The sequence below is a fragment of the Triturus cristatus genome, chromosome 4_1, assembly GCF_964204655.1.
Source record: "Triturus cristatus chromosome 4_1, aTriCri1.1, whole genome shotgun sequence".
NCBI lineage: Eukaryota > Metazoa > Chordata > Amphibia > Caudata > Salamandridae > Triturus > Triturus cristatus.
In genome coordinates, this window is record NC_140585.1 from 449,567,242 (window position 1) to 449,579,866 (window position 12,625).

The 12,625-nt window shown below is 45.8% G+C and overlaps 1 protein-coding gene across 3 annotated transcripts in view; it reads left to right on the top strand.

The window, feature by feature from the left end:
- Positions 1-4,205: 4,205 nt before the first annotated feature.
- Positions 4,206-12,625, top strand: part of NTF3 (neurotrophin 3) — a 215,115-nt gene continuing 206,695 nt past the window's right edge. For 2 of the 3 annotated variants that reach the window (XM_085652607.1, XM_085652605.1), the window contains exon 1: positions 4,207-5,049. Coding sequence is in view for 1 of the 3 variants with exons in the window: in XM_085652608.1 (XP_085508734.1) it covers positions 5,032-5,049 (18 nt within the window). In the remaining 2 variants the exon portion in view is untranslated. Of the gene's footprint in view, positions 5,050-12,625 lie in introns of all 3 variants that reach the window. The other variant, XM_085652608.1, reaches the window with a different exon arrangement.

The following is a 12,625-nucleotide window of genomic DNA, read 5'->3' on the forward strand; positions in this document are numbered from 1 at the left end:
GGGCTGCTGCAGTTGAGGAGCTGTTGCCACTGAGAGCCCGCATTTGCCTGTGCTACGAGAATCATCACTATCACTATTTTGGGGCGCTGCAGCTGAGGAGCTGTTGCCGCTGAGAGCCCGCATCTGTCTGTCCTACGAGAATCATCGCTATCGCTACTGTGGGCCGCTGCAGCTGAGGAGCTGTGCTGCTGAGTGCCTGCCTTTAATCACCGTTTCAGGATCATTGTGAGTGCACGCCGCGGACTGCTGCAGCTGGGAGCAGTGGCCCCTGCAAGTCCGCCTGTCATCATTGCGGCTCCCTCACCAAGCTGCGTACCGTGCCCCTTTAAACCTCAGGTACATTGTGCATCACTGGGTCGCGTATACCCCGGCCTCGAACTAAGTTCGTTTCACGCTTTTGATTGCTATTATTACTTTTTAAGTGCATCTATATTTACGTGTATTGTGGCTTCTTGATAGCTTTTGAGCCTTGTGTTAAGCCTATATAAAGATGCTCATTTTTCTATAACTACTTGTGTGGTGTCCCTTTGTAGTGTCTTCTTTGAGTGTCTTCTTTGTAGTGCCTCTGAGATAGGCCTGTCTGCTCGTGATACATTACCACATGGTTGAGCAGGGGTTATCAAAGGGTGTAGCCCCCTTACTCTGACTTAGGAAGAAGGGTCCCTATTTGGACACTGGTGCAGGCCACTGCCAACTAGAGATCCCCATTTCTAACACATAGTAATTGTTTGTTCTTGTTGGTATATGCTCACAACTGACTGTTTACATAGGGTGTATTCAAATAGAGGATCAGTTATTAGAAATGTTTCATTAAGTACTGTAATTGCTACACAGATGATTTTTTAAATTGATGATGAGCCTGAATGTTTTTAGATTCTATATTTTATTGTGTTTATTGTATATTTACTGATTTGTATATTGTGGATATAATGATTTATATTTGAATCATTGTAATAAATATACATTTTTTTATATAATAAGGTGAGAATTAATTGGTGGTTTCGTTCATTACTGTTGATATGAAATTGAATTCAGTGCATTCTGATTGACCTAACGAGCAGTGGTTGTAAAGCCTGAGCACAAAAGAGAAATTTGATTTTTATTGGTTTTACCTGCCCTGTCCCTTTTGGCTTGAAAGGGTGACTCTCTGACATTTTAGAGTGTTTCTGCAGGGAGAACTACCAACAACAATCGACTCGTCTGAGAGTTGTTGTTTTTTTTGCATATTTATATAGCGCGAACTCGACCCGAAGGTATTGGAGCGCTTTACATGAGCACCGTATTTACATTACACATTCAGGCACGGGGAGATTAAAGTGATTTGCCCAGAATCACAGGATGTGGACGCGACCTCGAGGCTCGAACTCTGGTTTCCAGCACCAAAGTCGGCAGCGCAGCAGACGGACCACACGGTGTCAGCATGGCTCAGATTGGCTCTGCAGCCCGCCTGTTTGTTGCTGGTGGGAGCAAGAGCAGAAAGACCAGGTGCTGGCGTTTCATGGCTTGCAGTCAGCTACATTTCTATTTTTGATTTGAGTGATGGTGCTTTCATCTAATGATGGGCCACACTGCAGCGGATATGAGTTAATTGCTGGGATTCAAATATTTGATTTGAGTTCGAGAGCATTGCTCCTTTAGATGATTTTCAGCACACAACCGATAGAGTCAAATTGTTGATACTTTGTAATTGCTGGTGTTCTCTACATTTTTGTCTAACGTCCGCTGGGTGTATAGCTGTGGTGGTATATAGACGTGTACAGCCATTCTATTGATGTTATTAACGCTTTGATTCACCACTTCACAGACTTGTAGAGCTTGCCTTGATTTTTAAAGATGAAATGTAATTAAACGCTGAGATTCCTTGTTTCAGCCCTTAGATGTGCCTATGGATATGCGTGTGTTCGTGTACCATTCTAGGCGCATAGTGTTCGAGGTCAGCCTTCAGTGGCTAGCGCTAAGTGAAAGGGTCATCTGTAGAATGTAAAGAGGGGCTATGTAATCTCCACATCTCACAGATATTTAGTGACTTTAGGCTGAATGGGCCCCCCTTAAAGTTTGGGGGGCCTGCACCGCATGACGTGCGTGGGCTTGCATTACGCCCCTGCCGGCCTTTAGTGGAATGCCAGGCCCCTCTTGCCACACGTCACAAATTCGCAGATCCCATCAGACTAGAAGCGTGCTCGTGCGGATCAACGTCTCGAAATGATCCGACGGGTTTGTCTTAGGGACTTGTAGAGGCTATAAAATATAGTGGAAACGATGGTTTAGAAAAATGCATGTTCATACGTACACGCTGCGGGCTATCGTCCACTTCGTGTTTCTGCCGCAGTGTGGTGCTGTTGCAAAAGCCAAACGTGTTCCTGGCACCCTTGAAAGCAGTCTTGGTCGAAGGATCCCGACAACCTTCTCAATATTCACTGAACTGCCTGTCTTTACTAGAGTTGAATGAAGTCCGATTTCAGAACACCAGCGAGGTGGACCCGGCAGAAGATGCTGGCGGGTGCCTGCGCTTAGAAGCCACTCACCATGCCGCCCTGTAGCACAGCCCTGCGCGTCCGTCTCTGTGCCCCCGGCACTCGTCTCTGCGGACCTTCAATGGCTCCTGAGGGGAAATCGCAGCGAAACATTCTCACAATCCGTGCCTAATGCATTAAACCTGCCTTTCCATTGTTCCCTCTGCTTGCTCTGACCTTGCAGGGTATCACTTTCCAGCTTGTTCTTGAAAAGGCTTAAGTGAAAACAGGCTGGTGTTCACGTTAAGTACCCATGCTATTAAGCCATCAAATCAAAGAATGGTGATAAATATGTCATATTTTGTAAAACATGTGTTAGAATGTTTTGGGCGCTGTTTGAGTTGAACCTGGTGTGAATGGCTTATAAAGTGAAAATAGTCTTGGTTCCTGCACTGCTTGCTACAAGTCATGGGAGGTGAATAGGACGCGGGCAATCACTCAATAAAAAAACCTGTTGGACTCTCTGAGAGACTTGGGTTTCCAGCTATCGAGAGCCTGCGCAGTCAACCAATAGGAAACAAGCGTTACTGCATACATTAGGGCATTTTCATTCATTCTGAGAAAAAAAAGTATGCTGTCCCCGAAAATGATTTTTATTATGCGCATACTTGGCACGATTAAGCCTTCGAGGTCTCGAATTACAAGGCGTGTTGTCCTCATGCTAATGTGCACTTAGGCATAAACAAAAACCTCTCAATTCGATGGAAAATGCGGCAGAGAGCGCAGCTCTCGGCTCTGCCGAGTCAGGTCGCTGTTGAAGTTCTATCTGAAGGTATCAGGGCGCACCGACGTTTTAGAGTCTCACGGCGTGCCTCCGTGTTCGCCTCTCGTCTGATGCAGGTGATGCCGACACCCACCGCTGCACAAAGAGCTTCTCCCGACCAGCGAGCGTCCTGCAACGACCCCGTCCCCAGAATGGTATATTCCGTTGGGAGATGCAGCCGAGCACCTCTTCGCTCGATGCCGTGTGAAGTGATTTGACCGCAGAGTCCACCAGAGGAAAAATAGGCACAGTGGTGGAAGCCCTTCTCGGTTAATTAAGAAAACTTTGAAAAACTTTTATAAACGGGGATGAGCTCCTGGGCGCCAGGCTTGGAATAATGCCGCTATGGAGGTTGTGTGTGAGTCAGTACTCCTAAATCCAAGCCTCTTCTTTCCACCTGGACCCTCACACAGAGAGGGGAAGAGACACACCAGCGGCCTGTGTAGGGCACCGTCAGCCGGCTTCTGCTGATTGTACTAGAGATTAAAAGAAAAGTGCAATTGAAACAGACTCCAGTCAGCCTGCAAGATCCAGAAAAGCTGCTAGAGTTTGGGGGCAGTGGGTTATTTTAGTGGTGCGTTAAATTGTTTTTAATTAAGAAAGTTCCCGTCAGTAATGGATATCAGCGCATGTGTTGGTTTATATACAATCATTACTGAAATTGAGGTCTTCGGATTACGTGTGCATTGCTCACACACAAGCGCAATGCCGGTGAATCTTTGCAGCAGGAGCACGCCTATGGCCAGTTTCTGGTTTTAAATTGGGTATTTGTATAGACCAACGTAGGAGTAGAGGGGTTTGTTTAAGCTCTGGTTTCTTGAAAAGGTGTTTGGTGGATGGTCTGAAAATGCCGGGAGGTTATTAAGTGTTTTTATATTTTTCATACCTATGTTAATCCTCATTTGAGGCCGCAGTGAAAGCACAAAAATCTAGCACATTTGAAAGAAAAACTCTAAGTATTCTAGTTGATACTCGGAAGGTGTCAAGCGCGCCTCTGCAGGGAACCGCCTTTCATGAGGATAAAGGGACATGCGAAGGGCCCCATATGCGTAACTATCGCCAAAAGAAACCTCAAAACAGAAGCAACCCGAGCAGGTGTGCAGGGGCTCCGGCGAAAAGAGCAGGCAGCGGGAACAACAGGCCGAGATTTGCAAACTCACCACGAGTCAAGAGAACCCGTTCCACGTTACCTTTTTTAGGATGTGAAAATGTTAAAGCGACTACACCTGATGACATACTTTTTCCTGATGACATCCTTTTTTTGTGTGAAAAGGACCGTGTCCATCTAAAGCATATTTTTGTATAGAAAACGAGAACATATGGCTTTCTGAAGCCGCCTCTCCTGGAGACTGTTCACGCGCAGGGCGTGACAGCGCGGGTACGTAGAAGCCTTGCACGCCTGCGTGTGTCACTTGTGACTGGGGGTGTGCGCGTGCCGTCCTCACTCGCGCACAGACGCGGCCGTGCCACTCGCTGCGCCGTGGAGGTGAGCGGAGCGCGGGCTGCGGCACAGGCGCGCGGCGCCGAAGGGGTTAATCCTGAGAGTGCACAGCCATCTGGCTGGGCTGGTTTGTTATAATCGAGCAGATTATGTTCGCAGCCTCAGAGTTGAAGGTTCCTCTCCCGTGGAGCAGCGCTGGGGACCGGGCAGGAGCGCCAGCAAAGCGCGGCCACTCGGGGACTTTTGGATGAAAGATTTATCTGCGCTTTCCTCTTCTTCATGTCGACTTTTCTGCAAACATTCCCGCGGATGCCATGCTTACTCCTGCCACGGTAAGGCAAAGGGACTGAGGCAGTGGCCGGAGGGGGGAGGACGGGGAAGAGTTCTCTACATGGGGGCCGAGAGCAACGGGCCCCCACCTCCACCCTATTTACCTCACCCACATACTTTTCACTGGTTTCATGATGTTTAACCGAATAACTTCTGGGACCGCGGGACAGGCGGAGAAGTCAGTAGCCTGAATAAATGTGCTGTATGCCTTGGTGGCCTTATTGAATTCACATTTATGTGTTACAGTTGGTGAGTTTTTGAAGGAATAACGCGTTAGCAAATGGCGCGAATTGTGAAAGGTTGCATTCGAAAGGGAACGCGCCAGCAGATGAAACTTTAGCTACAAGTTTGCTGAAGCGAGCAAGCAATGCAAAACCGGCTCGAACAGACCAACCTCGCCCCGGGGGGATGTCGTCGCTCTTGACAGGCATAGCCGAAGAGCCGTGGTTTGTGTCTCTGCCGTTCCTCAACCCCAGGTGATTTTCCGCAGGTCTCTCTTGATTGAAGGACGCATTTAAAAGAAAACTGGTGTTCGGTATAATTTGACGCATAGCTGCGTCATTTAACATGTTATTATTAGATGCACTATGAATGCCACGCGTTCGTTTCTGTATTGTGTTGTCCATAACCGAATGTGCTAATTGTTGTTCAACAATAAGCGACGAATTCAACAACTTTCGAAATAACAGTTCAGGGGATGCCTTGAATAGTGTGTCTCCGGCTTGCGTTTGGAGACTTGAATATGTTAACACCAAAAGTGCCGCTGCATTACCAGCCAAAGGCGATCCGTGAATGGCTCGGATAGCGTCCGAGCTGCTTCTTAATCCCCGCTTAAAATACCCCGCCTGGCGCGCGTTTATGCCACCCCTAGCTCGACACAGCAGACACTTTGATGTGGACGGGGCGGTTCCGTGTGCATTGCACGGATGCCCTTCCACTCACAGGCCATGGAAGTAGGACTCCGTGATGGCCATGTGGCTGCAGTGTGTGTTTCTGCGCTCACTGGTTGAGCCACCGGTAGTTCACCAGTGATACGGTCTTAGAGGTGGGCATTTGTTTAGCCACTGGCTGGTGTGTTTAACTTTTGTCATAACACACTCTCCAGAGAGCTATGCGCAGTATGCATACACAAGGCGGCCGGGAGCAGAGCTTGCCGTCTTCTGTGGGTCTCGAAATAAATCTGAGTGATAGGAAAACTGCGACTGCTTGCGTTGAACGTGACCTGAGATGACGGTCGTTTTGGATTAATGCTTGCCCCAACTGAGTTTACTTGTTTGGTCTGTGTGTGTAGTAGTACTATGTTGTTCTGACACGGCTGCTGCTTAGACGTAGTAGAGTAGCATGCCTTTGGCTTTCTGTCTCAGGAAGTCCCTCTGGACTGACTCTTATTGCCTTATATGTCTATAGCGTTGAATACCATAGTGTAGACACGTCGAGGCGCTTACGTAGGTTCAGTCAAATGAAACTGATACTTATGTAATCGGCCTCAGAAGGATGACGGGCTGAATACAATCCAATCTGCGTCGAACACCACTTTTGGGGGATGGATGGGATTACGCTTGTGTGTCAAGCAGCTGAGCTATCATCCGGGCCACATTTGTGATCTGCATACCTGAAAGCTCATCGCATGAACCTGATGTCATGCTCTGTTGTTACCATTTGTATCTTGTGGGCGCCATTGATGTTTTGATGGTAGCTCCTTGCCTGTTGTACATCTGCCAAAGCAAATATTTACTGCCAGGCACTCAAGTACTCAACAGGACAGGCCTGGTGCGCCTCTTGTTCCGCTGCAGCACATTGGCACTGTGGCGAGGGCTCCCTACAACCTAAAATGGTGGACTTGGCCCTTTCATTGGAGATCAGGAGCACTTGAGAAACAAATGGTTTTGTTTTTATTTCTTTATTTTTCATATTTAACAGTCTTCATCTTCAGAGAAGTGCGGCTTGAACGGGTGATACTTAGCACACACACGAGGGTTAAAATGAAACTCCTTTGCAGGTACATGCTATGGCATGATGCTAGTATCTCGTTCGTTAAATCTCACAGAAATTTTAAAATTGTTTGTAAAGAATGCATGCAAAATTAGTTACCCGTGGTTGGTTCCTTCTGGAAGCCACTGAAATCTCGCAAGTTCGAACCACACACTTTACATGACAGTTTGGGTGTTTTATGTATGACATTCTCATGCACTGTAATTCATTGTCATCAGTCTGCATGTATCTTGGCCCATATAAGCAATGAGTGACATGTAGCAGGAGAGAAGCACATTGAGCGAGCAGAATGAAGTCACCTTGCCACTGACTACTGGCTGCAGTATTTTCCCATGAACCCTAGTGAACTGGGGCCTTTCGGCAAACCACTTCGGGACAATACTTGTGAGGCAGGCGGGCTATAATGCTATGTCCGCCGTTCACCTTGAATGGATTGGGGAATTCACCAGACATACATTGGCTGTGGTTGTTTTTTCAAACAAAGAAGAAAACGTGTCATGGTGTTAGAAACTCAGATCTTGCATCGCAAATGCCACCTGATCTTTCTGTTTTCTCTGCATTTCTTCGCTTTAATGCAGTTCTTCAGCTGCCTCTGCGTGCACTGCCATATTACTGTTCTGATCCTTCCAATTCTCTTGCTTTTCTCTCACTCATCTCCCGCTCTCAGCCTGTGTTTGTCACACTGACACACTCTGTTTTTTTTTAACACAATTGTTCTGCCACACTGGTTGTCGGCCCCACTCTGGCACCACACATTTACTCTCTCCCTCCTAAATGTATCCTGCATACCACTTTTGCCGCATCAACCCAGATCTTTGGGTGGAGGGGACCACAGTTGATGTAAGTTGATGGCTCTCTGTCGTGAGTTTGGGACGGCACAGACCATTCTGGTGCCTCAAATTGTCAGTTTCTGCGGAGAGGGGTAAGCGGGGGCGGAGTGGGGGTTCACAGCAGCAGGGCTTTGTGGTTACCATGATTCCTCACCAAATCACGGGAACTTCAGGGGCTGTGGAAACAGTTTGTGCTGAGATGTGGACCATGGGCGAGAGGTCATCTCAATGGCTTTCTTTCACCCACTGGGGCCTGGTGCTTCAGATTAAAAATCTAACCAGTGAGCACTGTCATGGTAGCGACTAGTACTCTTCCAGCGTCCATTTTACAAGCATTTTAGAGAGGGCTATGCTATGATTTTAGAAACACCTAGCATGTTTTGCAGTAACTTGACTAAAATACATTGTGGCCATTTTTTTGTTTTCCATATAAGCTACATGTTTACTATTAAATATGGTGTAGAAGTAATTTCCTGGTGCGTACTCCTGTTGACGATGGTCAACAGGTTTCTATTGAATCATGTGTTTTTGTTAACATTGGACTTCATACCTTGGTAATAAAAGTGTGATGTTCTGCCAATCAAATACAAATATCAACTGTAACCAATTGATAAAATTGGACACCAATGATGGATTTCAAGATGCAGCTGGGAAAGTAAAATTGTCAAGTGCAATATCCATTAAGATTAGCTGTGCTAAATTCTTGCATATCCTGTTCAGGGATATCCTGTCCAACATATCAGCATTGCCAAGGCGATATCTTATTCGGAATTGTGTTGTATCAGTTTGGCGAGCAAAGAGTGTGACAGAAGCGAACCTCTTTTTTTTTCTGGTTGGGAGACGCATAGAGCTGCTGAGGTGGCATAGGGCGGAAATGTACTGCTTATCAGCACAGAGACCTTGTTTTAAGATTGCTGCTGAGAGTTGGTCACCGTGCATGACCGAGGCATGCTTAGTTATGGAATCAGTGGATATGTGGCAGAGTTGCACACTCCAGCTGAAGTAGTTGGTTGATTCTGGGTAACGTGGGTGCATCACATCTGATGAATATTGTCCGACAAGCAAATACAATGTGCCAAGAGGCATAGCAACCAAGCACTCGAATGAGAATGGCATAAGATGCACTTCATTCCGCAAACCGCGTGATCAGCAGTTGGAAGTACCACCTCTGCCCCAGATATTACTATTGATATGAATATTAATTCCACTGATCAGCCTGCATTGGTTTCCATGAGTAGTCGTGTGATTCGATAAGGCAAAGAGCTGCAATTTCTCATCCTTTTGTATACGCGTTAATTCTCAAGTTGATATTGAGTTTTGGGGTCAGTATACCTTTAGTGTGGAAAGCAAGGGCGGAGGTCAAATTTTTGTCAATATTTGTTTGACATTTTTCTACCATTATAATGTAAAAAATGAAAGAATTCTTGTAGCCTAGTTAACATTAAACATGTTAATATCACCACAGAATGTTGTTTTCTTTTAACTACAACTCATATTCTAGAACAAGTTTCAGTGTAACATTAAAATAATTCAGTTTTTGATTCCAGACCATTCTTGGGAATCTTGAAGGTTCTGCATAATGTTGATAAGGTTGGAAGATGCCCCTTATGTTCTGTAGGTACACTAGATAGCGCGTAAGGAACTCTGGGAATTATTGAGGTTGAAGCAGTCTTCAAAGCTCTCTCAAACCCTGTGACGTTCATTCACAGGGGTGCAACACTGATAGGGGGAGACAAGTGCATCACACAGTTGTTGACTATTTAGGATGTCCCCTTCAAAGTAGGAAAGCAGAGGCTGTCAGCAGCGTTGGGTGAATGTAATGCTGTAGCCTACAGCATGTCATTAGTGTGTTCTGCATGAAGGGATCACCTGCTGCATCGCACAAGGGTATAGTGCCCGAGTAGGGGAGGCTGAGGAAGTCTGCTCGCAGAAGCAACCAGCCTTTCTTGTGTCTACAGTAATATCCGTAGATACCAGGATATGCCCACACTCCCACTTGAGAGAGCGTGTCATCACTTCCTTTGCTTAGCCCCCGTCACCACACTAGCCAGGCGGCTTCAACTGAATTGTGGACCCATTACTCATGGCCCAACTACAGCAATGACGCATAATTCGGAGCAGCGGTCGGCACGCAATGACATTGACTTAGCCTCCAGCGTGTGAGTGTGTGTTTATATGCATCAGTGTGTGAGCAGCTGGCCTCGTTGGTTGCTTTGGTATCATACAGACACTTGCAACACGTTTTTGTTTACTCTCGCTCCTGCTTGCCTTTCACTGTAGACATCTGTGGAGGTCTCACCCTGTTCCCTGCTTTCCCTCTGATCTCAGACAGCAATACAACTAGCACAGCTGTCAGTATGGATTTAGATAAAATGTTTCTTTTTAAGGCACTATGTGAAAGAGTTTAGGTACAGGCAGTGTTTTGGGGATATATGCACGGTCAGGGCACACATATTGCACTTCTTAGAATTATGTCCTGTTTTTTTTAAATAGGATTAAACACCACCTAAGCAGGGCCAAATTCACCATTTTAAATACGCCTAGAAAAGTAATGTAGGTATGTTTTTCTGGGATATAAACTGTCCAGCAGGATGCGTATTGGTAAACAACATTTTAATCTATTCGGTGACCTCACTTTTAGATAGCCCAGATGCTATTTGTACACAAGCATTTACAAGTGAATGTCAAGTGTGGTCAGGGCAGGGTAGCAGTAGCTACCCCTGGCTTGTCCATTGCTATCCTTGGCTCTGCCCACGCTAGCCCTGGTCTCTGGGCTCATCAACGCAGCAGCAGAAACTAAAGGTTAAGAGAGCTCTGAGATCCTTGCTGCCTATTTAATGTTTAATTTCGTGATCACCCAATAAGCATCCCACTGCAAATCTGAGGTAGCAAAGGTGGGACAATGGGCCAAGCCTGTGACGACCTATGGGTGCGTGATGTCACTTTCACTCCCCATACCCTGGTATTTTTGGATATGGATGTTCATGCATGAAGATAGACAGCTATCTGGGATTATTGTGCTTTAGTTACTAAACCTTGTACTTGAAGTTGGACACACCAGCACCTGCCTGAGGATACTGTCATTCTCAAAACACTGGCGGGCCTAGAGATTCAACAACGTTTTGGCGGGGATTGAAAACAAGTGTCTGAGACATAAAAGAGACATGCCGTTATTCCACCTAGGATTGACAGAAATACAGTTTTCCAACAAACACAAAGATTTCCTAAGGTTATACCTACAACCATGAAATCATGCTGTGAACATATGTGTAATAATAGATATAGTATCTTAGAATCGCCATGGAACAGCTAAAAATATTGTGTGGCGTCTCTTATGATAGAAGGTACAACGTGTGTGTGTCTTCTCTCACCTTTGAGTTACCAGCATTTCACTGCATAGCTTTACAGGTAGTGTCCGTGGCTTTGGGGTGCACACTGCATAGCACCTCGGAGTGTGCCTATGATCGTCCCTCATCACTTGATCCCAACTGAAAAAACAAATGTATGAATTTTGACAGCTGATAGGCCGTTTGATACACCTGCTTTACCTTTAATGTTTCCACAGAATACACTCTGTTTCGCAATACATAAACCCTTTGTGCCTGAGAGAATCCATCCATTTGGGTCTTATGATGCTATTTCCATATATCAGAGAATTACTTGCCCAGTTTCACAACAGGGTGAAGTGTGCCACTTAGCAGTCATTTTATGTCAGAAAGAGAAACACCACAGTAGAAAATTGGTCTGCTTGTCTGGCCTCAAATAAGGCTCTTGTGCAATATATCATTTACAGTCACCTAGAATACACCTACTGTTGGGGGAATTGTATGCTGGTATGGAAGTGATATGGGTCTTTTGGGAGATGTTGGAGAACTGGTAGTGGCAATAGGCAAAGGTGCTCTTAAGTTTTATTTTAGCATAGTTGGAATAGCGGGAAGATGCTGTGAGAGGGCCTGGAGGGGACAGTTTGGGCCTGTGATGTACTATGACCTTCTAAACCTACGCGTGCAGAAGGAGAGAATTTATCTGAGATGGGGAAAGTGGGTGCCAGTTGCACACTGTGGTTAAGGAGAGCTGAAGTGTGAGAAGCTATTTACTTCGTGAATGTCACGTTATGTGCTCACATCCGGATATGTATGCTATGGAGTCTTCATATTTTGAAGTCTGACTGTGAACTTAGATAAAACTAAAGTAGTGACCCTTTAGCATGTGAGAGATGGAGTCCAGTGGCATCTGGGTTGTTTGAATCTGGATGTGGTATTAGGATTATCATGTTAACTGTGAGAGAGTGTAATTGTTTATAACTTTGTCCCCTGATAGAAACCTAAAGAGATGCAGTAAGCAATATCAAGCACAGCTGTGGTGACTGATCACTATTGGAAATTAAAAAGCTATACAGTGGCAGGACAATTCCAATATTTAAATTTGAGGCTGCTAGTTGGTTTGCTACTGGGAAGTCATTCTTTGATGCATTTAAAGTGTGGAGGGAAGTTGTGGGACTTAGAATGTCACTACCTGTCAATATGATTAGGCTAGAATTGGGCTACACTTGTGGCAGCACCAAGCCACTGCGCTTATGTTCCAAGATAAGTTACCTCATGTGAGGGGCTGTCAGTACCACAGTCTTGCTGGCAAAAAGTTAAAGACCACTAACTTTGAGAGACCCTCTCTCTCAGAGTTGGTGGTCTTTAAGAGTCAATTCTTGCTGGCTGGTGACCCTAATCAGGATTGCAGAAGTTAATGAACTCTTATGTCA